This window comes from Eubalaena glacialis, chromosome 3, assembly GCF_028564815.1.
Source record: "Eubalaena glacialis isolate mEubGla1 chromosome 3, mEubGla1.1.hap2.+ XY, whole genome shotgun sequence".
NCBI lineage: Eukaryota > Metazoa > Chordata > Mammalia > Artiodactyla > Balaenidae > Eubalaena > Eubalaena glacialis.
Genome location: NC_083718.1, coordinates 97,817,358 through 97,844,349, shown reverse-complemented (window position 1 = coordinate 97,844,349; position 26,992 = coordinate 97,817,358). Strand labels below are relative to the sequence as shown.

Sequence of the window (26,992 nt, the reverse complement as noted above, 5' to 3'; positions counted from 1 at the left end):
GAACATTTAAAGTTAATTGTTAATATAGTGAATACATTAGTTATGAAGTCTTTAGCTTCCTGTGGTCTAGGGAGTCAGTCTCTCTTGATCCACACCGCCCAGGTTTAGAGGGGCTATTAGCATGGAGTAGGATGAAGAACTGCTCTGTTGTGTAAGAGTCATAAAGCCTATGTAAATCAGAATTCAACTTGGAGTTCTTTAGTTGGTTCTACTTTTACTGTTTTGTGGGTTATTTTTTGTTTTGTTTTTTTTTTGGCCGCGCGGCTTGCGGGATCTCAGTTCCCCAACCAAGGATTGAACCCAGGCCATGGCAGTGAAAGCCCTGAATGCTAAGCACTAGGCCACCAGGGAACTCCCTGTAGTTGGTTCTGCTTAAAATGTATAGTTTGCTTTCATAGGAGGAAAGAATCTAGTTGCCCTAGGTAGTTAAAGTCTTTTGAGAACAGTTATTGCTCAAGAGGGAAGGCGGGACGGATGAGAGTGGTTCCTAGTAAATCATTGATTTTCTTAATCTTGTGCTTTGATGTAGAAAGAAGAAGAAAGGAAATTGTAAGCTACTGTGTATGAAGGGTATTTTGCTTGGTACAAGTATATTTTCATTTAATCCTCATAGTATAGCTGTGAGGTAGCTTGGTGGTATCCTCATTTTCAGAGGAGGAAATTGGGACTCAGAGAGGCTAACTTTCACGAGGTTACATAGTAACAAGTAGCAGAGCTTGGATTTATTATTATTTTTGCTGTTTGTGTGAGGGGGTACTGTTTCTGCTCTATTCATATTGTCTTACATCTGAAATGTAAAAAGAATGTTAGACATTTACATTTAAGTGTAAAACCTATACATTTTAAATGGGACCAGCTACAGTTTTTAAGATAACCCAGATCTGAACCCAGATTAATTTGGTTCCAGAATTGGTGCTGGCCCTTGGGAAATACATCCATCTTGTTGATCTTGCAGACTGATGGAAAAGATTGACATGTCAGCTCATATAGTGCTCTGTTAAAAGTTAGATGAGATTACAGAGGAGAGAATGACAATGCTGGGGGAGGTTTTCCGGAGGCTTTTGGTGCGTCAGACTGTGAAGGATAAGTGAGACCGTGCCTGGTGGAGAATGGCAAGCCATTGGGATTGTAACTGGTGGCACAGCTTGTACAAAGGCACACGTAGAGAGTGAGAGGGTGTGGCATTTTGGAGCTAAAACCAGGCTTTCAGTTTAGGATTTTTCTCTATAGGGAATTAATAGATATTTCAAAGCAGAGAGGAATGGAAAGATGGAATAATAATAGTAATAATAGTCTTGAGGACCATTCTGAAGGAGATTCTAGAGGAGGTTGGTATTGCAGAGAACTCTAGGGTGGTCTTTTTTTCCTTTTAAAATCACCCAGATAATGAAGAGCTCTCTATCCCCATGTAGTTGCTTAGTCTAAGTGACATTAATTAGTTAACATAATTATTCCATATTTAAGAAACATCTTTTGGTTTATCTCCCGTTAAGAGCCACCTATTCAACTTTCATATAAAACTTGTTCTACAGATATGTCTAGATATTTAGCTTGAACCTTTCAGATAATTAGATATAGTGAAAAAGTAACATTGTTTGGATGAGTAGGAATACTATTCAAATGATCTTGCAATAAAGGTTTGTTGTTTGTGGGGTTTTTTCTTTTTTTAGCAGTTCTTATTTATTTTTTATTACATAGCAATACATGTTTATTATAGAAAATTTAAGAAACAAAATAATGAAAAGAAAACAAAGATTATCTCTAGTTAAGAAGCAAAGATAAACTATTTGGGGGGTGTATACTCTTCCAGTCACTAAACAATGTTTCAATGTTCATTCAGATTCCAGAGTTCAATGGCTCTGTTTAATACTGCTTTATATGAAGGAAAATCGTTTTCTGTCTTTACATATTTTTGCGACTGAATTACCATGGCACAACTGAGAGTTTGGTTAATTTATTATTAGAGTACATTCTGATTTTCATTTAATATCTAAAGTAACTGCTTCAACTGATTAAAATTTTAGCCTATTTGATTAAATACTAACAAAGAGTTTAAGTTGCTATTACTCTTTTCTTATCACCAGTTAGACATTCTTCAGAGTGCTAAAGCAAAAAGGAACCTTAAAAAATTATGTGGTTCACCTTCTTAGTTTACAAATGCGGGTACTTTTCTTCCATGCCTTTGTTTCCAGTGACTTTTAGTTTAGCCTTTGTTTTGTTAAGCTCTCACTTGATTGCAGTCCTCTCTCTTTCTGGTCAGACTGTTTTTCCATCTCTCAGCCAATGGTACAAAGAAAAGGGAAACTGAAGAGAGGAGATAGCATATGCCCGAGAAGTAGAAGGAGCCGGTGTATGTCTGGGTATAATCATATAACCAGCCTATAAGGAAGGAAGGATTTCTGTTAGTGATGCAAACCTTTCCATTAGTAGTTCTCAGCCATGAACCGTTCCTTGAAGGAAGGAGCCTCCTGTACTTACTAGTTTGTATTGTGACCCATTAGAAAGTTAGTCAAGCTGCTTACCTGTCTTATTTTCTATTGATGAAGTTAAATCAATTCCATCTGAGTTAGGGGTTTAAACCTTGGGTTAAAAGTAATTGTGAACCCAGAGCCCATCTCCAGTCTTGTAATGGAAGTTGGAGAAAATTAGGAACACGTACCATTTCATTTTAACAATGAATTTTATTAGAAGACCACTATTCTTACGAAGAAAAATATTGTGAATTACTATTTTCCAAAGAAAATAGTGAGAACTGATTATTATCTTTTTTCCTTCACTGAACAGACATTTGAATTCTTACTATGTTCCCAGCAACGTGCTAGGTGTTGAGGATATGATAATGAGCCAAAACAGACATGGTCCCTGCCCTCATAGACCATATAGTTTACTGGGGATTTGGTATTAACCACATAAATTACACCTGCGATAAAGGCTGTGAGGGGATGGATAGTTCAGGAGGTTATGAGAACAAATGAAAAGGAACTGACTTATTTGGCCAAGTGGGTTAAACAATGACGATAATTCCCCCTGAAATCAAAGTGCTCTTTTAAAGCAAGAATTGGGAGGGTCCTCAAATCATTTGGCTAATGGCACATACTAGAACTTCTTAAGTGAAACGCTTTTTTAAAAAAAAATGTGAGTTTGTGGTGGCAAGGAATATTTGTGCAAGGCACCAACGTTTATACATTATTGCAAAAGTCAACCCTGTGAAAAAGGCAAATAATGTCTCAATATTATTATGAAAATAGTTTTGACCTCAGGCTCCCTAAAAAGGGCTCAGGACCTCTGGGGGCGGTCACAGTCTTTTCTAGATTATTGTATGCATATTATGTTTGTAGATGCAAACTTACAATATGCCTTTTATAAGTTTTTATATTTAAAATCTTGAAAAACCTTAAGTCAAGGTTGTTATTCTGATCATTTATTCAAAAAATTTTGGTACTCTATGCCAGCACAGTTCTGGTTACTAGGGATAAACCCATGGACAAAAATGGATGAAAATATCTGTCTCCATGGAGCTTACGTTGTATCTTTTGATTTTCACTTATATCTTGGAACATGATTTCTCACTGGATGTGTAGAGTATACCCTTTTTTTTTTGTCTGATTGTGTATGTCTTTATCTCCTCTCCTTTTTATTCTCTTACTTGGCTCTGATAGAGACTTTCAATTTTTGTTTGTTTGCTTCATTAGCTTTTTGTTTCCTTTTCTTAATGTAATGAATGAATGGAATGTTTTATTTAAATTCAGCTAACTTTAAGTTGCTTTTACTTGTTTGATCAGTGACCTCAATTAAATGTTTCTTTGAGTTAAGCAAAATAGTGAAACCGACTGGGACAAGTCTTTGTATTATGTTGATTGACCTTTAGATATCTAAGAAACGGTTGACCAATCTGTCAGTTTTTCTAGAAATTTCTGTGAAGGAGGAACTGTGGAAAGCAGCAGCACCCCCTCTTATCCTTTGTCATTCTTGCCTTCGTCCCTTAGTATAGCAACTTACCAGTTTATATATAACCTGTGAATTGTAAGACAGGGGTATTTGAAGTAACACTCTTGGAAAAGACTACAAATTCTTGGACAGGGAGGTAGATAGTGCTGCTAAAAGGTCAGGAGGGTAAAGCTAAAAATAGTGAAACTGAGTTGTTTTATAAATCCTGGAGGGACTAAAACAGTTTAAGAGAAAACTGCTTATAAGCCTTTCATTTCACACACATTTAAAGTCAGAATGTTGTTTCTGAAACGTGAAAGATTAAGATATATTTAGTGTATTTTCTTACCAGGGCAGGGAATTACTTAGCATGCTTTAGAACAGTTTCCATGTATTTCCATGCAAAGTTTTTATTTATTTATTTATTTATATATTTATTTATTTTTGTCGTGTCGCACAGCTTGCAGAATCTTAGTTCCCCAACCAGGGATTGTACCTGGGCCCCTGGCAGTGAGAGCGCCAAGTCCTAACCACTGGACTGCCAGGGAATAACCAATGCAAAGTTTAATGAAATAATTTGTTTTAAATCTGTTTCTCCCATTAATGCTTGATTATTGAGAGATTAGTATATTTTAAAATTCTGTCTCTAAGATCTAATTGCCATTCTGTACGATAATGTGAAGTTGAGTATTTAGTTTTAAGATGTTATTTATAATAGCAAATATGAGGTGAAATGTAAGATGCAGGACTATACTGTACTATTATTAATTAATTGTCCTATGAAAATATTAGCTTCATAATCAAGCTTAAATTTAAGTGGCTACTAGGTAAGTTAAATTCATAGCTTTGCTGCTCTAACCAAACATCTCTATTTGGTTGGAATAATTAGCCTTTCCCCACCATTGAAAGTAAAAGAAGACTGTATAGGGAATTCGCTGGCAGTCCTGTGGTTAGGACTCCTCGCTTCCACTGCAGGGAACACGGGTTCGATCCCTGGTCAGGGAGCTAAGATCCCACACGCCACGCGGTGCGGCCAAAAAAAAAAGAAGACTGTATATTTGATCTGATTTTATTAGGTCTTTGTACTTTTTTTATAATAGCATGAAATAGATGTATGCAAATGCACTTTCAACCCTAAACAGTTTCAGGGTTATTGTTGGTAGTTCAGAAACCACTGCATTCTAATCATTTTCAAATGGAAATACATGCATAAGTTGACATTCAAAAGACTGGGTTTCTTTGTGGTCATAGCAAAAGCATTGTGAGTGGCAGAGAATACCAGCCACAGTCCAGGAAAGCGTGCAATGGATCTGAGCCTCCACTCCATGCTAAGGAATACTGTATGTAGCCAGCATTCTGAGGAGTACGCTGCCTACTGGTGCAGACTTCCTAAGCTGAAGTCCCCTCTAAGCATTTCCTCGGTGTCTCCAGACTACCTGCATCAGATTCACTTAAGATGCATGTTAATTGTGCAAATTCATTGGCTTCCTAAGCATACTTCTTCCTAGGTGGCACCCAGTTGATTCTTACATACAATAAAGTTGTTGTCCAAATTACTTCTTTATAACTATAACCCTTGTTCTGGGTAGGAATATCTAATAATGTTTCCTGTGATAATTTAAAACAACTAAGAAGATAGGCCTCAGCTTCCTTAAACAGCTTTGCAAACCAGTTTTCTTACAGTCAACAAAAAAGGGATTGGAATAATCTTTTAAGTTTGATGTTTAATATAGAATCTAAATTCATTTTTTTAAATGTCAACATTTTAAAAATGATACTCTATATCATTTTATGGGTTAAGCCATACACGTTTAAAAATGAGATTAACATCTCGTCTAAAAAGTATTCATATCTGATATCTCAGAAGTTGATTTTTAGCTGAGTTATGAATCCTTTTCAATAGGATTACTACTGTAAGTTTATTATTGGTCATCATGTTAAGATTTGAAATACCCCTAGAAGGCCCTTAATTCCAAAGTTCCTTGATGGTAGTTCAGATTAGTTTTTGAGGATTCTGTAAGTGGCTAGCCAGTGTTGAACCAGAGCTTCTAGCTGTTAGGCTGTAGAATAGTGGCAGACTTCCAAGGTGTGCAGAGACAATGATCTTCTCACATTCTTGGGGTCACTGGAGTTGCCGCCTGGCTGTTAGCAGCCTTGTCATTTTACTTTGGGTGTGCTGTATGTGCCATGAAGGGAAAAATCTTGGGAAACATGGTTTAGCAAATATAAACCTCAGTGCCTTTTAAGACAGGAACTCTCTAAAGGCCTCATGATAGAAATTTGCCGTAAGATTTACTGGTAGTGCTATACGTATTGGCTCTGTGTTGTAAGTTTTATTAAGAGGACTGTGGTCTGTGTTAGGATTTTGAAACTTGATTCCTTGGCCTTGCAAGGAAAGGACTACCTCCCCCCTCTCCTTTTTAAACCACAATAGAGAGCTATTTGGAATTTATTTTTGATGCTTTTGTAGGGATTCATTAATCCTAGGAATGCTGTATCAAAGTAAAATTCTGTGGGGTTTGTTGCTTATGGGGAAAATAACCTCTGGATAAAGAAATGATTTACATTGTTTCCTTTTGCCTCTTCAGGGTATAATATATTCCTCAGGATTTAAAGGACAGAGAACTTTGTTCTGCTTTCTCACTTGTCCCCCATACCCCCAATCTCCAAAATGGATTTATAGCAGACCAAAAGTTTGAGTTGCTTGTGTGTTTGTTTTCCAAATAAAATTTCAGGCCGTAGAGAAATCTCAACTGATAGGCCAAGATGACTGATAAAACTGTAGAGGGCATGGTTGATAAAAGGTGGAGTGAGGACTGGGTGGAATATTTGCTTAACATTGTATCTGAAATGAGGATGGAAATGACCTGTCATTTCATGAGGAGATGAACTTGTCTGTGTTAATGGGACAGAGACAAGCTTAGATGGATGAATTTCCATTTTAGCCATTGTCTTTTCTTGTAAAATGCAGATAAACAGTTAATGCAGGACTTCCCTGGTGGCGCAGTGGTTAAGAATCCGCCTGCCAATGCAGGGGACACGGGTTCGAGCCCTGGTCCGGGAAGATCCCACATGCCGCAGAGCAACTAAGCCCATGTGCCACAACTACTGAGCCTGCGCTCTAGAGCCCGCAAGCCACAACTACTGTGTCCGCGCGCCACAACTACTGAAGCCCGCGTGCCCAGAGCCCATGCTCCGCAACAAGAGAATGAGAAGCCCACGCACCGCAACTAAGGGTAGCCTCTGCTTGCTGCAACTAGAGAAAGCCCGTGCACAGCAATGAAGACCCCACTCAGTCAAAAATAAATAAAACTAAATAAATAAATTTATAAAAAAGAAAAAAACTTGGAAAAAGAGTTACTGCAAAATTACCAGTTTTGCTCCATGGTGTTTCTGATGAATTGTGAGGTTGAATAATAATAGCAAGAGAGAGATGTACTTCTTCTTTAGGAACTAGTTACCTTTAGCTTATTCTGGAGTACAGTCAACTTAGTTATTTGGCATTGGAAATAACTTTCCTTGAATTTATTGAAAAAAATTATTTTTGTGAAATATCTGCTTGATTGAGTGAAGCTTTACTATATTTTAAGGTCATTTTTATTATACCAAAGCTTAGGGTGCCTTCATTTAAAGGTAAGAAAATGGAGACATGGGTTACAGTGGCTCAACCAAATTTTTAATTAATGAAGTGGAAGAAGAATGCAAATTCTAACAATTCTCAGTTTTAGACATTTTAGACTAAGTCCTAATGTTAAGCAATGTATGTGGCTGACAGAGTGAATGCTATACCATGATCCAATAAGGTATGAAAGAACATTGAACAAATAATTTTGTCTTCTCTGTGTCCATGTGGCAGCTAGTAGAGTTCTCTGCTAATAAGTTGCTTAATAATTATTGAATGAATACTGAGTTATAATCAAATAATTATTTGTGAACCAAACAAACACAAAATAAATGAACAAACCAAACCAAACAAACATGTAGATACAGAGACTAGAGTAGTTGTTATCAGAGAGGAAGGGGCAGGAGGGAGGGCTAAATGGATAAGGGAAATCACCTGTATGGATGGAAAATAAATTTTTGGTGGTGAAAACAAAAACAAAATTATTTATGGCATTTTTAAGGGAGTTTTCAGAGATTTGTGATTTAAATTTTTTATATTAAAATAAATATTAGCATAATATATGCACTCATCAGTTGGGAAAGGGAGTTGTATGTGGAAGAGAGGGGAACTACATTCGGTGGTTTTGTTTTATAGGCAACTGATATGGGCTGTTGGTGGTTTTATTTTTAAATGAAACTGAACAGCCCTTAGCATTTTGAGCTCATACGTCAAATACCTCGGGTACAAGACTAGGAATTTCACATAAGTAACTTATATCTGTCTTGTACATTGGAGAATATGATGATATACTTGCTTTTTTTGCCCAAGGCACTATTTTTTAATTTAGATTGCTTTCTGCAGGTGTACTTTTGTTAACAGGGGTCTATTAGAAATGTATATTAAGCTTTAAAAATATTAATACTTTTTATTTTTCCACAACCTTCCAAGGCTTCCATCTTGGTGTCAGTGTATAGTTCTGGATGCCATCTACCAGCAAAAAACAGCATTTGGGTTTGGATGAACAGTGACATTTGGCCTACCCTTGGGTCTACTGACCACCTAGGTCAGGAAACCTAGAACAACCCTGAAACTGATGCAGTCTGAAGCAGGCCAAATTATTAACTAAAATTGAATTTGTTGCTGAGTATTGACAAGAATAGGGAGGGCTGTGGGGTGGAGCGGGCAGGGTGGTCGCTTGTGGGGAGTCGGGGGGGATAATTTTTAAACTATTATTTATTTCAATACCTGTCAGTTTTAACCAAGGTCTGATGAAGAATTTTGTTGCCACTATATTTCTTATCATAATCACCATTACAAAAGATGTATAAATAATTTTCTTGCCCATATGCTCTATTTACGTTTTTTTAAAGAAAAAAGTAACTTTAAAAAATCTCGGTTATATGATTCCTTGGGTTTCCTATGCTTTATTTTCCCCTTTCCTTGAATCTTTAAAATATGCTGTATAGAACTAACTTGTTTTTCTTTTTCATTTCCATACAGGAAGGAGAAAATTATTACTCATGTACCATTTTTAACTAGTCTTTTGACTGAGGATTATTGTGAAACATTTTACTGTTTGCTAGATTCCTCATTTTAAATGCCTGTAATCTTTTATAGGAATTTCAACTTTTGTAATTTGGTAATAACAAGTCTAGGTAAGTAAAATATGAGGATCTCATACAGTTCGGAAGATCTAAGTTTGGTTTAGAATTTAATATTTTATAACCAGTAAGCGTTTCGATTTAGTTAAAGCTAAAGACAGTAACGTAACTTGCCTGTACCAGTTGAGGGATGAGTGGATCTGTAACTCAGTATTTCTGATGTTCTTTAGTAGTTGCTGCTGGAGTCAGAAGTTAGGAACAAATCTAATGGCCTTTATAAAACCCTCTTGTCACTTCACAGAGCAAGGACCTACAGGAGCAAGGGCTCTCCCGAAGTCTCCCTTCAGCCAGAAGCCTAGCACTACATTGTAGTCAATGAGAGACCATGGTACAGAGCAGGAAACTTAACTGAATTATATATTATTATCATAATCTTGTTTAAGATACTCTGAGCAACTCCCAGACTAAAAACCTGTGCTTAAGCTTTCAGCAATAGCCTTATCACTTCCTTTGACTTTTGTAGAACTTAAAAAATTTATGATTGCCTAAATAATATTTTCAGAGTTAGCAGGTAGAAATTCTACCATGAGCTCTGTCTTTATCCTCACATACAGTGCTAGGGTATCATGGACATTGGGTAATAAAAGGCTTGTAACTTTTCTTTTTGACTCACTAATAGTAAGAAATGTGTTTTACATCACATATGTTTTCTGTTACATAGGTGTGTGTGCGTGTGAAATAAGTTTCACAATAAAGTGATGCACTCTGATTTCTAATCTGCTCGTGGTCCTTTTTTATTAAAAAAATTTTTTTAAAGATCATGACCAACAAATTGGTTTCAAGACCCACACATACATCTATAGCTTTTTCCTTTTAAGTAATACTCCTCACAAAACTTGCTTTGTCTTCTCATACATTGAACTCTCTAAACATTTTTAAATGTATACAAAAACATTTATCTCTAAACATGTTGTAGTTTTGTTATTTGCCTTCATCATTTGAATAAGATATTCTGTGCCCTGGTATTTGTTACTTCCCTACACTTTTGGCCTAATAGGCTTGAAAAGTTCCAAGGCGTCGTTAGGACAGCCAGTGAAGAAGGGTCAAAATTGAAAAAATTCATCAGCAAACTGTATTTGAACTCTGTTTCCGGTATTTCACTGACCTGGATACTAGCCATAGAGTAGCTCTGCTAGCCGCCTCTCGTGCTTGGTCTTTTACCACTCCTTGTATAACAATTCTGGGCTATAAAATTCTAGCCTGTTTTCCAGTTACGAAGTATTGGCTGAGTTAGACCTCATGGGAAGAGGTGTGTTCATAAATGCAAATAAGGACTTAGTCGTGTATTTGTGTAATTTTTTCCTTTAGATAGGTATACCTAAATTGAAACTCAGATAGTGGTACATTATTTTACCTTCAGTAATAATTTCTTTTATTAAGTTTTTATACTTTTGATATTTGCCTTTGTAAGTCTTAAGTTTATAGAGGTGCAAATCTAACGTCATTATAAAACTTAGTTTAAAAAAAATGATAGTGGGACAAGATCAGACCCTTTTTCTGTCTTACTTCCGGACTGAGGGAAGCAGAAGTAAGTTTTAGGCTGAATTCCTTTTTGTGGATGATTGGAAATGCTGTAGTAATTTGTAATTCAACTATATTGAGAACCTATAGTGTAAGATACTAAAGCTTAAGTCTGTTTACTAAGGAAATTTGTATGAGTAGGCAGTCTTTTAATAGTCTTAGATTAAATGTTCAGCAAGCACAAAATGTCCCAATAGGTAAAAAGTGAATGTAAAACAATGCTTCAGTCTTAAAGTTGACTTAAAAACAGAACTCCCCCAAGTTTTACTCTACTTGTATTTAATGTTCACCAGTGGCCCCACATATCCTCTCCAGATTCTGGCCTTTAGTCCAAGACAGCTTTTGTTTGTTTTTGTTTTTAACCATCATAGGTCTTTGGGCATCTGATAAAACTCTGGATTGTCTCCCCAGAGAAGTAGATATACACACAATCCCTGCTCTAAGACTCCCAAGAGAATGTAAGAATCTGCCTAGTGCACATCTGTTGAATTAACCCTCAGATTCTCCTAGATTAGTGATGGAGTTGTGAGAGTTGGTATAGGAACAGCAGAGATAATCATCAGTTTCTTTTAACCTGATAACGTCGTTACATGTTACCATTAATCATGGATCAGCATTTTGTTTCATTGCTGTTGAAGTTTACTCAGAATGTGGGTAAGCTGTTACCTGCTAAAGGTGGTCCAGAAAGGACAGCCATCCCAGCAAAGAAACTGGCAAGCCCCAAGAACCTGTGTACCATAGAATTCCCAGACAGATCAACCTGCAGGGATTAGAATCCAATGTTAGCCATATTGAGGGTGAAATTCTGTGGAGACCTTTGCCTACAGAGGGGCAAATACTGTGTATGTCATCTGAAATTGTGAACAGTTGACTTCTGAGGTGATTTGGATGGCATTTTACCCTGATACTATGAAAGAGCTGAGGCAGATAGGGAATAGTAATTTCAGTAGGCAGACAGTGTTTTCATTTTATTAGTAAGGTACGTTGGTTTTTGTTTCTTTTTTAAAATCTTTTAATTGGTTCAGGGATTCTTTTTTCCTCTGAACCTCACTGCTCTTTGTTAGGAAATGGTGTTTACAGTTGGAGCTGACAGTGGTATTATTGAATCCACCTATGGCTGAATACCAACCATCAGTTTATAAGAAATCAGATATCACAGGAGTTGATTTCAGCTTTAGAAAGTTTGATTTTTGCTTAAGCCTCATATAAGATCCTGCAGCACTTACGCTAATGTTGATATCAGGCCAGAAGATTCCGGGGGATTCTGTTGCAGCACACTGGGGGCCTAGTTCTAAGAACCCATGGGGTTCCAAGAAAAACCCAGAAGTATTTGTATAACTCAGTTCCATTCAGGTCTAGGACTTTATGTCAATTTGGGGTAAAGATGGAGAGGAGTTAAAAACACAATGTCCATATTAAAGTATACAGAACTTCTCTCAACAAGAGAGAAGCCAGTGCTGGTCAGGAAGCCCTTTTTTCTTTTAAGGAACTCTTCCAAGATGTGTCTTAGAACCAAAGAAATTTCTGGAGCTGAAGGAAAGAAGTGAACAGAAGTCTAACCTGGGAGACTGATAAGCAAAATGGAATCCTTCTGATCCCTATTTTGCTCTTCTTTCCTGTCCCACGTGGATAGTCCTCTCACCCCTTGCCCCCTGCCCCCCCCCCAAGGTAAGATGAATAGCTGGTTAAGACATAGCTACAAGGTTTCTGAGTATGTTTGTTTTTAATTATAAAATTAATAGAAAATATGTTTTCTCTTCTGGGGAGGTGATTGTTAACACTTTTACTAAATGATGCAAGAACATTAATGAGTGCGTCTACTCACCAGTACAGGAAGTATCAATGCCAGGTAACCACCGGAGAAAATGGCAAAGAAGATGGTATAGGTCATAAGTAGTGGAAATGTGGTGGCAAAAGGAGCAAGCAGGTTAGTGATGCCGCAGAGGATGAGGTAAGACTTGTGGTAATGATACTTCTTGATCCAGTTTTGATCAGCAACCCATCCGGAGATAATCTGACTGACTGTCTCAATGATACCTGGAACAATATTGAAAAGGTCTTATGAAATCCTAATTCCATTTTCCTAGCCCCTTTGAAAACTGTAAATGTATAAGGCATCTTTTCCTAAGTAATATGACTTCATCCTGAGGCTGGGACATAAGAGAAAAAAAACGGTTGCCATTGTCTATCAATAGATTCTATCATTTACTTACCTATTCCAGACACATCAATAAAATACCAAAAAGGCTCCTTCCTAGTTGGGTAGAGGACTCACCAGGTGTTTTTTCTGATTGTGTTTGGGAAACTCATACCACCAAACTGGGAATACCAGCTTATAGAGAACGCTGGGCTCAGTAGGCCTCCCTTGAAGAGGTGAGGAAGTGAGATTTCTTGAAGATTAGGAAACCCACAGGTTAGTGTCCTGGGGAAGTCATATGGTGGATGACTGGAGTATAAAAAAGTCTTACGGTGAAGAAAAAAAACATGTTGAGACTCATAATTGCATATGAGGTTTTGGTAATTAAGTCCTCCTCCAAAGGCTATTATGCTTAACTTGAAAATATGTAGAAAGTCTGGAAATGGGAGATCATCTCTTGAACACTGGAACTATGGTGTAACTTGAATAAAATTTAAGAATAACATTTTTCACTTAGTTTTATGATAACAGAACATTCTTATCCTTTATCCTAGTATATGTTAATGTAGCAGTTAAATACTGAAAGAGATTTTCACCAAGAGGAGCATGATGAGCTGCAGTTGTTTTATACTTAAAATTCTTCCTATGGTTCAAACATAAATTGCTCCACAAAAAGGAATTAAAAATTCATACTACCATCTCTATATCTATTTTTACAGTTATTTCCTAGGATACGTATTGAAACTTTATTATGTTCTTTGGTCCTGCTGTAAAGCCCTAATCTGATCTAAATTGATACTGCCAGCCACTTCAGTGGAAAAAAAAATCAGTTTAGCTATGTATCTGTTTCTTGTGTACACAAGTTTTATTTGACCCAAGCAGTTGGAAATGGGGTGCAATCAGTTTTGCAAGGGCTTGGTAAATAGTCTTTTCCAGAAATTAGCGAGAGAAAAGTTAATGTTGAGCTACTGAGAATTTCCAGATAGAGCAAACCAGTTCCATTTCATTCATTTTCATTTTTTTAGACTCCCTATTTTGTCAGTTGAAAGAATCCATATCTTCTAGATCAAGCATTCTGTTTCCATACATTTTTATAAGTACTCAACTAAAATGATTGTTTTTTTCATTCTAGTTCATTTTAAATGTCAGCCTACCCATTAATGACTAGCCTTAGTATGCTTATTCATCTTATCCTCTTACTTTGAGTTAAAGGGGGAAAAATTCTTAGCTACAAATACTACTAGAACATTATTGAATGCTTACAGTAGTTCAGGTACTATTCTGAACTCTACATGCATTACTTGCTTAATCCTAATAACCTTCTGAGAGTAGATGCTATTATTCATATATTACAGACAAGGAAATTGAGAGACAGAGAAGGCAAGTAACTTGCCCAAGGTCACACTGTCATACACTGCAAAAACTTGAACCTGGAAAGTCTAGCTCCAGAACCAATCCTTTCAACCACTGCACTGTGCAGCCTACCTAGGATTGTTTTTGCTTGCTAAAATGGCTGTTGTCACTGAGCACCAGCTTTCTAAAGTTCGGTATCCAACAAATACTTAGATACTGACATATGAAAATAAGACTTGCTTTGGGGCCCGCTGTCTGGTAGGGAAGAGCCTGTGTGCAAGACGCAGTGACAGGTTGGAGGGAAAGTCCTGCTGCTCCCACCAGCCTCAAAAAACTTGCTTTTCTGGCCTTCCCACAACTCCTTTTTTAAAAAAATTATTCTTCTTAAGCTTTTTAAAAATAAAATTTAATAAATTTTTGTAAAATTAAGTTCATTTCTCCTTTTGAGGGTGAGGTTGAAGTAGACTTTCTTACCAGCTACAGAAACGAGGTAGGAGGCATCCATGATATTAATCCCCAGTGTTTTGGCTCTGGCTACCAGGTGAAAGGTAGGGATGAAATATGCCAACTGACTGAGGAGAAAAGACCACGTAAATATGTAGAAAAAAGGATTCTTAAGAAGAGAAAAATCAAAGAGTTTTTGTTTGCAGCTCCACAAAATAGCCTTTTTCCCATGACTTTCTTCATGAGTTTTTCGGAAGAGTCTGTTCCTGTTGGGTTCATTGTTGAACTCTTCATTTTGATTTTGTGAGACTGTTAAACTTATACCAGGTTGTCCATCCTGCATAGTATTGTCCCTGATGGCAGACTCTTGTATCTCATTGCAGCATGATGTTTCTGTCCCACACGCTGCCTCTGGACCACTTGCAGACAAACTGCTACTTTTATCTTTAATATCGGAATTGCTCTCGCTTTTGATATGGATGGGTCTCAAGAGCATACTAGAAGGCACCAAATGCAATGTGATTGCTCCAAATAATATAAGGGCACCTGAACAGGAGAGAGAGAAATTGAGAAGTTAAGCTAAAAATTACCTCTCTCATTTCACAATACTCTGTATGCTTAGGCTCAGAAGAGGCCCCACCACTAAATATTCAATCATAGTGCAATAATTCCTGAAAACCCTGCTTTGTCCTTGTATTTAGCTGAAAGTATCTAAATCCATTGACTTAACTGTTAGCCATACACACTGATGTATCCTTGTGAAAACAGGGAGTCCTTGGAGATAGAAAAGGGGAAAGCTGTGCCACTAGGGGGCATGGAAGGAGAGTTATTTGTGCTAAAGGAAAAAAATGGTTTGGGGTGGGGGGAAGTCATTTCAAATGTTAGAAAATTACAATGTGTTTTAAATATCCTGAAGTGAGGGTGTAGATTTAGGTACAGAAAATACAGAATTAGGTAACGGGAATCATTTGGAAACTGCCTTAGAAGAGGAGATAGCCTTTCATCCCGTGATGTTTTAAATTTCCTCGAAAGAAGACATGCCAGTGTTGCCTTTGAACCTGAGTAGTTGCTTGACTTCAGCATGTCCTGACCAAAGCTGTGACTTGGGTGTGTTGCTTCTAGAGAAGAATTAGCTGTAGGTTCTGCTATCCTGTCTTATGGATTTGTCAGCTGGTCTTGTTCACCATGAGACTACTGGTGGTTTTTTTAATCAGGAAAGGAAAAGTTCAACAAGACTGCTCTGTAGATAGGAATAGGCTTATATATTCATGTATATGTACATATACATAGATTTTTTTCCCCCAATACTTTGAGGTTATTTTAATCCAAATGTTTTATCTCAGGTATGATGAAAATTGTGGAGTGAATGGTTTTTATTCATTTGTGAAAATTTATAGTTGACAGTGTATAAAAGATTAAGTATTAAGGAACATAATCCTCTTTTCACTCAATTTTTTTCCATCTATTTTAGTGAATCTGATGGAGGAGACTTTTTTTTAAATGCAGATTTTTTTCTTAAAGAGAAAATTTGAAGAGAATGCTTTGAGTAGAGGATCCTTGTTTCCCCAGGAGTACCGCTTTCCCTGCAAAGGTGTGTTTCCCCAGCCACGTAGATTGCCCTCCATCCCTTCAGACTTGAACTCTATGGTGAACTCTGAGTTGCCTGCGTGGCGGGCAAAGCCTGCAAGTAGTTCAGGGTCTCTTTTGCCATATATTCTCCAAGGAAGAATACTTTACTTTAGAATCATGCTCACTTCCTCTCTAGTCATCAGAGAGAGGGCTCAACATTAAATCTTACAGAGTTGATGGTTCAGAAACTTAGAATGACTCACCTGTCCAGTCATATAGATCTATCAGGACTTTTGTAAAAGGCGCTAACAGAAATGTCAGTCCCATCCCTGAACGGGCAATAGCTGTAGAAAGAGCTAATCGTTTTTTGAAGTATTTGGTAGTGACCACAGCAGCGACTTGGTACAAGAAAGCAGAACCCAAACCTAAAAGAAAAACATAATAGCTTGGAATCACTTTCACATTAAGTGGCTTGGTACTGGACAAGATATTCTCCTGGACATGAGATAATATAAGTAGGCCTTTTGAACTCATGGAGAGTAAAAGGGAAGGTTCCTGGTTCCATTTTTTTTTTTTAAGTCTTAACTTTTACAATGGACTCACCAGGTAAAAATCCCATAGTCACACAAAGAAAGGGAATGCTTGTAGCCCAGCTGCTGATCAGATATCCACCAGTAACAAGGAAAGCCCCAAGAATGGAGGCAGTTTTCTCTCCAATTATGTCACAAATAACAGCAACTAGGGGACCTTGGGAAAAGAAACAAATGCTAGTTAAATGTGCTTTGGCGTCCCTTATCTTCTGGTGTGCAATTTAAATGGGCAACTGAAGGGAAATAAGAGGACTCTACATTTGTGTATCCTTCAAAAAGTTGTCTGTATTGAGTTTCTTAGTATTCCCAGCCCCACACTATTTTGCTTTTAGGAAGAAGTTTTGTTGTTTTTTGTTTGTTTTAAAGAAAAGATTGTAAATAAGCAGGTTTGGAAAGGAAGCTTGCTGAAAATGCATTATGAAACCTCTGCAAAAAAAGGTTGCCTCTAGTGACCTATGACTAGAACAAAGTTTAATTATTTATCTACACCATGTTCTAGCTCCAACTAGAACTAAAGGAAGAGGAATTGGTTCTATCTTTTAGAGCTTTATGGTCAGAGCTTTATGGTCGACATTGCAGTTGAGAGACTGGCTCACTGAACCTATATTAAGACACTGTTGAAAGAAACAAGGCATGAAAATTGAATCATGGAATTAAATAGTTGGATTCTTCACCTTTCTTCGGTTAAGCACTAATTTTTCTAGTTTTTCCAAGTCAAGCGGAGGCTAAACACTGCAAGTCCTTTTCTCAGCTTTACATATTGATAAATGAACCTGAGTTTTAGCAAAGCTTCAGTCTTGAATGACTGATAGATGAGTCTTCTTGGAATTGCCCTTTGGTGGTCCTTTTCCTTGGACAGCAAGCTTATTGATGGCTTTATACCTGCAGAAAAACGAAGTGATGACATGATGGATCCAATCCAACCAATTTGCTCTGAGGTGCCTTCAAACTCTTCTTGAAAAACCACAAAGAAAATTGCAAAAGTCTTGGTCATCGCCATCACGAATACATTTACCTAAATCAAAGCAGACCAAAGAGTCCAAGTCAGGTGGTGAGTAAGCCATTACAGGGGAGGTTGGAACTGCTGGAGGCTATGATTCTCTGTGTCACCTGTATTTTACCCGTTTGTTTGCCAGTTCCTCTTTGTAACATTTTATATTTTGGGGGGGGGGGGTTGTCCACTTAGAGTGTCTAATCACTTTACATGAAAGCATCTCATTTAATTCTCATTACAAAGGCATGGAATAGGTGTGTCAATATTGTATTAGAAATTCAGGAAATTGAGATTTAGCTTAAAAGTTGCTCAAGATGGGGATGCTGGAGCTAAGACTTGAACCCAGATAGACTGACTCCAGACCAACCACTATACCATCCTGTTACAGTAGCATCTGTTAAAAACAGCTAATTCCAGTTACCTTTGTGAGAGATGTGTGTTGGTCCAAAAGAATTGTTCTGTCAGTCCTTAGGTTAGCTTTGCTTTAACTCTGCTTTTGAGCTGAGTACCCTCCCTCACCTGGTATATAAATACGGCAACCATAATAATTTATCACCCAGTTGAAGCTCTTTGAGAGTGAAAAGTAGCGCTGTTAATTGATGCCTGGACAGCAAGGGTAATGAGGATGTATGGTCACCTTACGGTTGGGTCATGTGCCCCACCCTTTTTTTCTGTCCCATCTAACCCTTTTGCCCGCACCACCCTCCTTCCTTCCACTAGGGGGAGCTCCTCTTTTGAGGTCAGGTTTTCTTTCAGTGGAGCACCAGCATTTGTTTCTTGGAATTCTGATTAGAAGAGGGGCAGTGAGGAGCAAGGTTCTGAGGGGAACTAGAAGGGAGGCCTAGCCAGGCTCTGCAGTCAGTCAAAGCCCAGGAGCCACATGTACTCACTCTTGTCTCTAGGGGCTTCCTAGTGGCCCCTTTCCTTTTTTTCAGTGGCCTTGGTGTTTCAAGGCCACTTTCTCTGCTTTCAAGCTGGCTATGCATTGTGGAAGGACCACAAATCCTGGGTTCCTTTTCACTGATTCTTTCTCTGTTCACCTGGTAAATATTTCCCCCTGTGGTTCTGCACTCATCTCACTTTATACCTGCCCCATAGACAACCATTCAATCTCATGGTTTTAATTACCACCCTTGAACTCATGGTGTAGTTGTGAATACTGTGTTCCATCTGCAATCAGCCTACCTCGGCCAGAATCCTGGCTCTGCTTCCTATTAGGGGTGTGACCTTGGGCAAACTACGGAAGTTAAGCTTCCTCTTTTATAAAGTAGAGATAAAGTAAATGTCACCTAGCTCATAGGACTGTGAAGACTGAGAAAATTCTGGTAAAGTAATACTTAGCACTTAATACTCAAACTATTAACTATGTTTTTGTTATCTTGTGTAACCATTCTGCTTTCCCAAGAGCTGGAGACTGATATTACTGTCTACCATATCTTTCTAACTCAGGTTAACTTATCCAAAACTAAACTCATCTTTCTCTTATCCCATGCCTACTCTTCCTTTTCATTTCTCTTGATTGGTACCATCCACCCACTCACCCAAATCAGAGACCTGCCTCCACTTAGGAACCTTCTTGCCTCAGCCTCTACCTATTGAATAAAATAACCAAGGCCTTCCCCTCCATCCTCACTGCTAGACTCTTACTTCAGACTAGTATTATTTCTTGTCTGGAGTAAGGGACTAGGAATCAGTGGTGGTGCTCCAAGGTTGCAAAAGATGGGGTGGTGAGGAGGAAGTCCCTTAATGTATTTTTTCCCATTCTGATTTGATAGAAGCTACAAGACTTTCCTTATTTAGAGTGAACAGTGCTATGGACACCAGGGCTATATATTCAAAAATGAAAAAAGCATTTTATCACGCACTTTGTAATCATAACATGCCTCAAAGGCACCTCTATCAGGAAGCGAGGCTAGAGAATATACATGAACCTTAAATGACCCAGACTTGTTTCTTTTAGTTTAAAATACAGGGCGGTGATTGCCTCCTCTCATGAGCAGGGAACGTGACAGTGAGGCGTCATTCTGTAAAATTACCCTTCCTCTTTTTCTGTGGACATGGGTTCTGTGCTGGCATCTACAGGATGCTGGCCTCTACGTTCTTAGCCATCTGAGTTTGGCTAGCTACTGGTCCCCCCAATTTAGCACCTTTCCTCTCTGGTCTTTCCTTGGTGTCTGGGCATAGCAGCTGTAAGTGGATATGACTTGTCTCTAATAACTGGGTCTGTGCCTTCCACTGTGTATATCAAGAAGGCCAAGGACACAGCCTTTGTAGCCACCCTGCCTCCCTCCCTTAACTTGTAACCTTCCAACTTTGTTTCTGTTTTGACTCAGAGCTATTAAAAATCTTTTCCCCAAGGTCCAGATATTCCCTTAGTTAACTAAGCAGACTAGATAAATCTATATTATACTATTTCATCTCATGTTTTGGACCAAGGTTGATGGGTTTCAGTCCTGTTCCAGGGTCCACATCAGACACTGTACATGGGCTTACCCCATCATCCATCCTACCATCTGTCAACAGGTATTTATTGAGTGCCTACTGTGTTCCAGGCTATTTACTAGGGCTTACAGTGGTGAGCAAACAGACATGGCCCCTGTGCTCATGGAACATTCAGTCCTGGGACACAGGCTGAATACAGAAAACAATCATGCAAATACGTAGTTATAAAGTATGGTAAGTTAGAATGAGTCATTTTTTTAAAAAAGTAGGGAGCTCCTGAAGAACATGTTGTAATTGGGTTTTTCACTCACCTTTTCAGGAGCTCATCTATTATAGAAAAGTAGACTTTTAACTTATGCAGACACAAAAGCATCGTCATCTTAAGTACCCACATTACCACTGTGGATGATTGGCCTGAGTTAACTGTTAACATTTTGAGGACCCAAAATGTTTTTTGTGTGTGTGTGCTTTTATAAGTAGCATCACACCCAAAAAAGTGGGACATTGTTTATTAATCTGGTTGTTAGACAACTTTCCTTACCAGCAACTAAATTGGTCAAATAACTTCCTATCCTCAGAGGATAATACAGGAAAAGGAAGGGTGGTTATTGGGGAGAAAGGTGGGAGAATTAGAGATCCTCACCAACAATGCCAGTTCTGCAAAGCCTGTGATGTGGGGAGGTGGCCCAGCAACAGGAAGGCTCTCAGACTTAGGGTGTCCTTAGTTTCCTTTTTAGTAACACTTCTGGGAGGAAAAAAAAGAGATTCCACATTCTTTGGTAATGAAGCTAATGTTTAACAAATAGTCCTGTGGTTAGGAGTTTTGTATTATGTATATCCTGGCTGAGGACTTCTTCCCCTCCTTTCCGCTTCTCTGTCATAAGGGAGGAGGTGTGGTATTTCTACATTGTGGGCCTCAGGGTAGTTAGTAGTCACCAGGACCTGCACTCCCTTCCCTGGGAGCTTCTTACTGTAGGGCTGGGCTGGGGAGGAGGATCAGGAGGGAAGGGTATCTTTGTGAATACATCTCAAAGTTAACTTACTTGGGAACACTTAAGAGGAATTGGGGAGCTGGTGCCATTCTCAGGGTTGTTTGGGATATGGCTGTGATGGGATTCACCAATCCCATCAGAATGACCATGCTGATTCACATCACCACTGTCTCACATAACGACCCCAAGAGCTTCTGGGAGGATGAAGGAAAGAAGTTAATTAAAAAACAGAGTGCGGAGTCCAGCTGCTTATGGATGAAGGAGAAAAATCAGGCTCCAGTTTCAGAATCCACATCATTCTCTCCCTTTCCAGACATGTCAGAAATATACATTGGGCCTAACTCTAGCATAAGTTATGGTTGGCGGGGATGAGTTGGGAAGTGGACAGCAGGCAGAACAGAAGAAAAGTCCCTGCCCCCTAGGAGAGAAGGAAGTTGCTTCCAGCAGGGTTACGTCTATGCTGGGCTGAGCTGGGGAAGCCCCTCCCCACCCACCCCTGCAAAAGCACTTTTTAGCAGTTTCCAGTGCTACTTCTGGGATGGTTAAATGTACGATTGTCCCCAAATCCTAATTGCCATGCAGCCAGGGCAGAGCTGCTGATGGTAGCTGGAGCACTCTGTAGGTTTAAGGAGGGGTAGGAGACAGGATGGAATGCTTCTGCTTTCACTCAAGGAGGACATTTTCAACTTTCTCAACTTTCTCTTGGGTTCATTGGCAGTTCCTGGCCTTGCTCTAACCCCCTTTCCATTCAAATGTCAAGGATTTCATAAGTGATCTTAGTCTGCTCTGAGCCTTTCTCAGGGAGCCTTCTTTCAGGCAGTAGCAAAGGGGAAAGTAAATTCTTACCAGGAAGAAATGAAACACAACCATCCATCCCCAACCTCCATCCAGGGTTTTCATGTAGGGTCGGACCTTCCCCTCCCTCTTCAGCATGATGCTTCGTTTGTTTTAAATGCGGAAGATCCCTGTGACGAATCCAAGACAGAGTTGACTCAGTTGACAAACTGATCTGAACTTTTATTTCCTCTGCGGTATAAAACCACTTGTACTGTGATTTTTTTTCAGCCCACCTCTAAAAATAGATGATTTCTCCTCATTTCTAAAGTTTACAGACTCTCTGGAGTTTATAGACTCTCTGATCTCAACCTCAAAAATACAAGCAGGGCTTTGTACCATTTGGGGGATTTTTGTGGAGGTCTGCTGCCTGGCTTCCCCTGGAAGTCCACAGGGAGCTGACAGTTCTCTTGGAGTATGTCCTTAGTTACATATAAAGTCTGCCTGACTAGACTGTCCCCTTATCCTCGTTTATTCCATAATCATGATCCAGGCAGAACCATGGGAGAAATGAGAAAAAGATAACAAAAGGCTGTGATGTGAGGGACATCAAAGCCACCACAGAAATCTCTCTTCCACCAGTTTGAATGGCCTCTGAAAGATGACCACTCAGTTCACTTCAGGCAGGAATAGCAAAGGAGTTGATCGCAAAGCCTGACCTCACTGATTGTGGAGTGGCCATTCCTTGCACTATTCTCCCCCCAGGTCTGCAAGCCAAATCCTAGGGCAAGCTGGGCACCACCCTCTGGTCCTCTGGGTAAGCTCTTGATTTTAGAGAAATAAAAAAGGGATGGGGAACTTCAGGTTTGGAAATTCCCTTTCACAGCACTTGCTAAAATGAAAATATTCTAAGGGGCTAAATAGACATGACAACAACATGCAATGACTGTTCCTCAAATGGATCGCAGGCCAGAAAAAAGTTGGAAAGGACTTTAGGAGCTGCGTTGGGGAAAGTGGAATGAGGACTGTATAGCAGACCAGGTTCGATCCCTTGGGGGTGATGGTGGCCTCGTGGTTCTGCCGAAGAGTGTGCTTGTTCTTAGGAGGCGTGTGCCAAGAAGCTCAGGAGTGAAGTGTCATTGAGTCTGCTACCTTCTCACAAGTGGTTCAGTAAAATAAATATATAGAGAGAGAAAAAGCAAAGAGAAAATGTAGATATTCTGAGGGAGAGGGCGGCATTCTTTATTTGCCACCGGCAGGTAGGCAGGCAGGCTGTTTCTTCCTGGGAAGGAGAATCTGCCGGCACGGCGTGTGGTATGGCCGTCTGTCTGGTGAGCAGGCCGCGCAGGGAGAGATGCTGTTGTTCAAAACATTATAGAGGACCAACCCCAACACACAGTCCCATTTTCAGCCTACCTTTGATGTGGTGTGTAGCAAGGGAATCCTCCACAGACTTGAGGCAATCTGGGAAGAAAAAGAAACTATATAATTTTCCAGAATGTTGCTCTTTTTCTAAGGCGTTTCATTCTTCTGCCCTGTGAAAACAAGCAAGCATTGTGAGAGCCCAGGGTTAGAGCCAATTTAGGCACTCCTGCCAGTGGACTTTACTTCCTGAGGGGAGGAGGAAAGACTGTAATTTGACATCATCCTGGGCCCTCCCTCCACCCAAAAGCAAGCATCGGAGTAAACCAAGTAGAAAATCCTTTGGGTAACTGTTGTTGATTAAACCTGGAGGCCGTCACACTAAGGTGGCTCTAATGCCAAGTTGGCCTATGTCAGCAAACCAAAATCGAAACAGGGTTATGAAATGGAAACCTAAGGATGACCAATCACAAACAGCCAGTCAGGAATTAAGCTGTGGCCCATTAATGACTTCCTTGCTTCGCTTCTGCCTTCTCTCTATAAAAGCCTCTCCCTGAGCTCCCGTTGGTGGAGCGCTCCTAACACCTTCCAGTTTGACACCGCCCGGTTTGAATCCATTTTTGTTCAAATAAACTCTTAAAATTTTTAATATGCCTCAGTTTGTCTTTTAACAGTTCTGGTGTCAGAAGAGGGAACAAAGGAAGGAGACCCCGAGCAGCCAGAGGTAGGTATCTGCTGAGCCCATTGGCTCGCTGGTTTCTAGCTGCCTCTGGAGGTGTGGGTAAGTCCCTCTCCCACCCTAGCTCCACAGCTTTTGCAGTATGAACTGTCAGACTTCAGTTGAGCATTTCTTTTTCCAGACTGGGTCCAGAAACTGGTTGGAGTCAGCCTGGGTCCGGGGTCAGACTGGGTTGGACTTAAACTGGGCTGGTCCTGTGTGAGGTCTCAGGTGAATGAAATTTTGTTTTAAGGGTGAACAAGTAGGCTAACCTTACCAAAGAATCTTGTACTACAGTAGCCACAGTTTATCCACTTATGAGGTGCCCTAGAGAAAAAGGGATCCCAGCCAACACTTACAATAAGGGTAGAGGGAAAATTTTTCTTCCTCCTCTACAGTTTCTCGTGACCAGGATGACACCTGCTGGGACACCCCACTTGCTTTAGAGCCTGCTGATGGGATCCTGGGAAAGCTGGCAGAAGCCCATAAAGGGTGAGAATTCTTACCAAAGTCAGTTCTCCTGGACCTCCACCTGTGGTGCCTGGTTCAGAAAGGAAGGTACAATTTCACACTGTTCCTTCCATTCTAGATTCAGATTGGTAGGAGAAAAATGTTCATAAGAATTAGATCTTTGGGGGCTTCCCTGGTGGTGTAGTGGTTAAGAATCCACCTGCCAATTCAGGAGACATGGGTTCGATCCCTGGTCCAGGAAGATCCCACATGCCGCGGAGCAGCTAAGCCCGTGTGCCACAACTACTGAGCCTGCGCTCTAGAGCCCTCGAGCCACAACTACTGAGCCCATGTGCCTAGAGCCCGTGCTCCGCAACAAGAGAAGCCACCACAATGAGAAGCCCGCGCACCGCAATGAAGAGTAGTCCCTGCTCGCCGCAACTAGAGAAAGCCCGCATGTAGCAACGAAGACCCAATGCAGCCAAAAATAAATAAATAAAATTTATTGAAAAAAAAAGAGAATTAGATCTTTGAATGGTGGCTTGTGAACTTTCATTTAAGTCCCCACTGGTTCTTGGTCTTTTTCCTCCCAGGGACAGCTATAGCTTTCTCATTTATCTTGTTTTATGTCCTGAGAACTTGGCTTGGCTTTCTGCCCATCAGGGCACACAGGTTGGCAGTTCTTATGTGTGCAGGCAGCTCAGCTGTCACATTGGGGACCCCCAAAATATGGCTGGACAGAAATGTGGGTCACCAGCTACCAGGGGAATTGTCTTAAGTCTTTCTTTCTTTGATTATCTTTGGGAGTGGCTCTGGATCTTGGGGCTGGGGGAGTAATACCTTTTGCACTTTCTTTGGGGATGTCTCTTGCATCCATGGTTAAACCATGGTTTTGTTTTTGAGTCATTTGATAGGGATACCTTTGGTTTAAAAGTAAAAGAAAAGTTTGTTCACTATTGCCAGGAATAGTTACTGTTTGTCCCACCTAAAATATTTAAAAGGATTTTTTTAGTGAACTTTGTGGTTAGAAGTTGGCCACTCTGGGGAGTTCCTTGATGGCCTAGTGGTTAGGATTTGGTGCTTTCACTGCAGAGGCCGGGGCTCGATCCCTGGTTGGGGAACCATCCCACATGCCATCCCACTTGCTGCGTAGCGCGGCCAAAATGCAAAAAAAAAAAAAAAAAAAAAGAGTTGGTTACTTTGGAAGCTGATATTCAGAGCCTGATAGGAACTGTTTTTAAGGGCTTCTCCACCAAGCTGAAATGAAATTATGTACCCAGAGGGAAAGAAAAACATTCTGAAGCCACTGTGGAAGAATTCACTAAAACATTCAAAAGATGCACAGCTCCAAATCTGGAACATAGGAATCTTTTAATTTTCTTCTTAGTTGGAAATCTCCCTGACATAAAGAAGCAAATTGAAGATAATATAGTTGGATGGGTGGGTTCACTGGGCCTCTTGATATCATTCAGCTGGCAACCCAGTTCTTTGAGGAATAAAGAACAACTACTTGTCTTACAAATCGAGTTTTGACAAGAACAGAAATGCAGCTGTAGAAACAATGAAAAGTCTGTCCTTTTTACCAATCTCAAAACCTCCCCTATTCAGCTCAAAAGGCTTGCAGATATTATAAAACATCTGGATTTAGGGAATAAGAGTCCTTCTTGGTGGAACTTGCATCCTTTTTCTGTGCCTTTGAGCTTTGAGATGTAAGCGTTCTGCATCTCAAGTGTTTAGAGCCATTTCTTTGAAATGTGGACTTCAGGGAGGTGATTCTTATTAGAAGGACAAAAGCAAAAGTATGTGGGGGGCGATTTGGAAACTAGGTGAAAGTTCTACTAAGTTAAATTATGGATATTCATTGACTAGATCATTTCCAAGTAAGATAAAATACTGAAACATTAATTACTGAACACAAGTTTATCTACTTTTGGTATTTTATCTACTTTGGCTTCTTAAATTGCTCTCCATCAACAACCTCAAGAGAGTCTTTTTTTTTTTTTAAACTTTTGGGTTTATTTATTTATTTATTTATTTATTTATTTATTTATGACTGTGTTGGGTCTTCGTTTCTGTGCAAGGGCTTTCTCTAGTTGTGGCAAGTGGGGGCCACTCTTCATCGCGGTGCGCGGGCCTCTCATCATCGCGGCGTCTCTTGTTGCGGAGCACAGGCTCCAGACGCGCAGGCTCAGTAATTGTGGCTCACGGGCCTAGTTGCTCCGCGGCATGTGGGATCTTCCCAGACCAGGGCTCGAACCCGTGTACCCTGCATTGGCAGGCAGATTCTCAACCACTGCGCCACCAGGGAAGCCCCTACTTTGGCTTCTTATTACAGAGGAACTAAAGATATTTGGGTTTATTGGTAAACGTGTTTTATGCCACATTGAAAAATTTACTGTGAGGAAGAATATACTTCTGGAAATTATGAAATGTATTTATAAATGTGCCAATCCA

At 39.7% G+C, this 26,992-nt stretch overlaps 1 protein-coding gene and 1 long non-coding RNA gene across 4 annotated transcripts; one reads left to right on the top strand and one right to left on the bottom strand.

The window, feature by feature from the left end:
• Window positions 1-1,681: 1,681 nt before the first annotated feature.
• SLC16A4 (solute carrier family 16 member 4) lies at window positions 1,682-23,596 on the bottom strand. 3 transcript variants are annotated; one of them, XM_061186201.1, is made up of 10 exons: window positions 22,081-22,157; window positions 21,286-21,428; window positions 20,886-20,987; window positions 17,689-17,821; window positions 16,820-16,963; window positions 16,480-16,641; window positions 14,678-15,193; window positions 12,539-12,750; window positions 11,380-11,473; window positions 1,682-2,379 (listed from the first exon to the last, which is right to left on the bottom strand). In XM_061186201.1, the coding sequence occupies exons 4-10, from the start codon at window positions 17,804-17,806 to the stop codon at window positions 2,219-2,221; spliced, it is 1,407 nt and encodes a 468-aa protein (XP_061042184.1). In that variant the 5' UTR covers window positions 17,807-17,821; window positions 20,886-20,987; window positions 21,286-21,428; window positions 22,081-22,157; the 3' UTR covers window positions 1,682-2,218. The 3 variants fall into 3 exon arrangements, with proteins under 3 accessions (XP_061042184.1, XP_061042183.1, XP_061042185.1); XM_061186200.1 differs by lacking the exons at window positions 20,886-20,987; window positions 21,286-21,428 and adding an exon at window positions 23,425-23,596 and having other exon boundaries at window positions 22,081-22,199; XM_061186202.1 differs by lacking the exon at window positions 20,886-20,987.
• A 417-nt stretch (window positions 23,597-24,013) lies between these two features.
• On the top strand, window positions 24,014-25,015 carry LOC133086958 (uncharacterized). The gene is made up of 3 exons (XR_009700371.1): window positions 24,014-24,094; window positions 24,487-24,580; window positions 24,771-25,015. It is a non-coding gene; the product is annotated as an uncharacterized LOC133086958 (long non-coding RNA).
• Window positions 25,016-26,992: the final 1,977 nt, after the last annotated feature.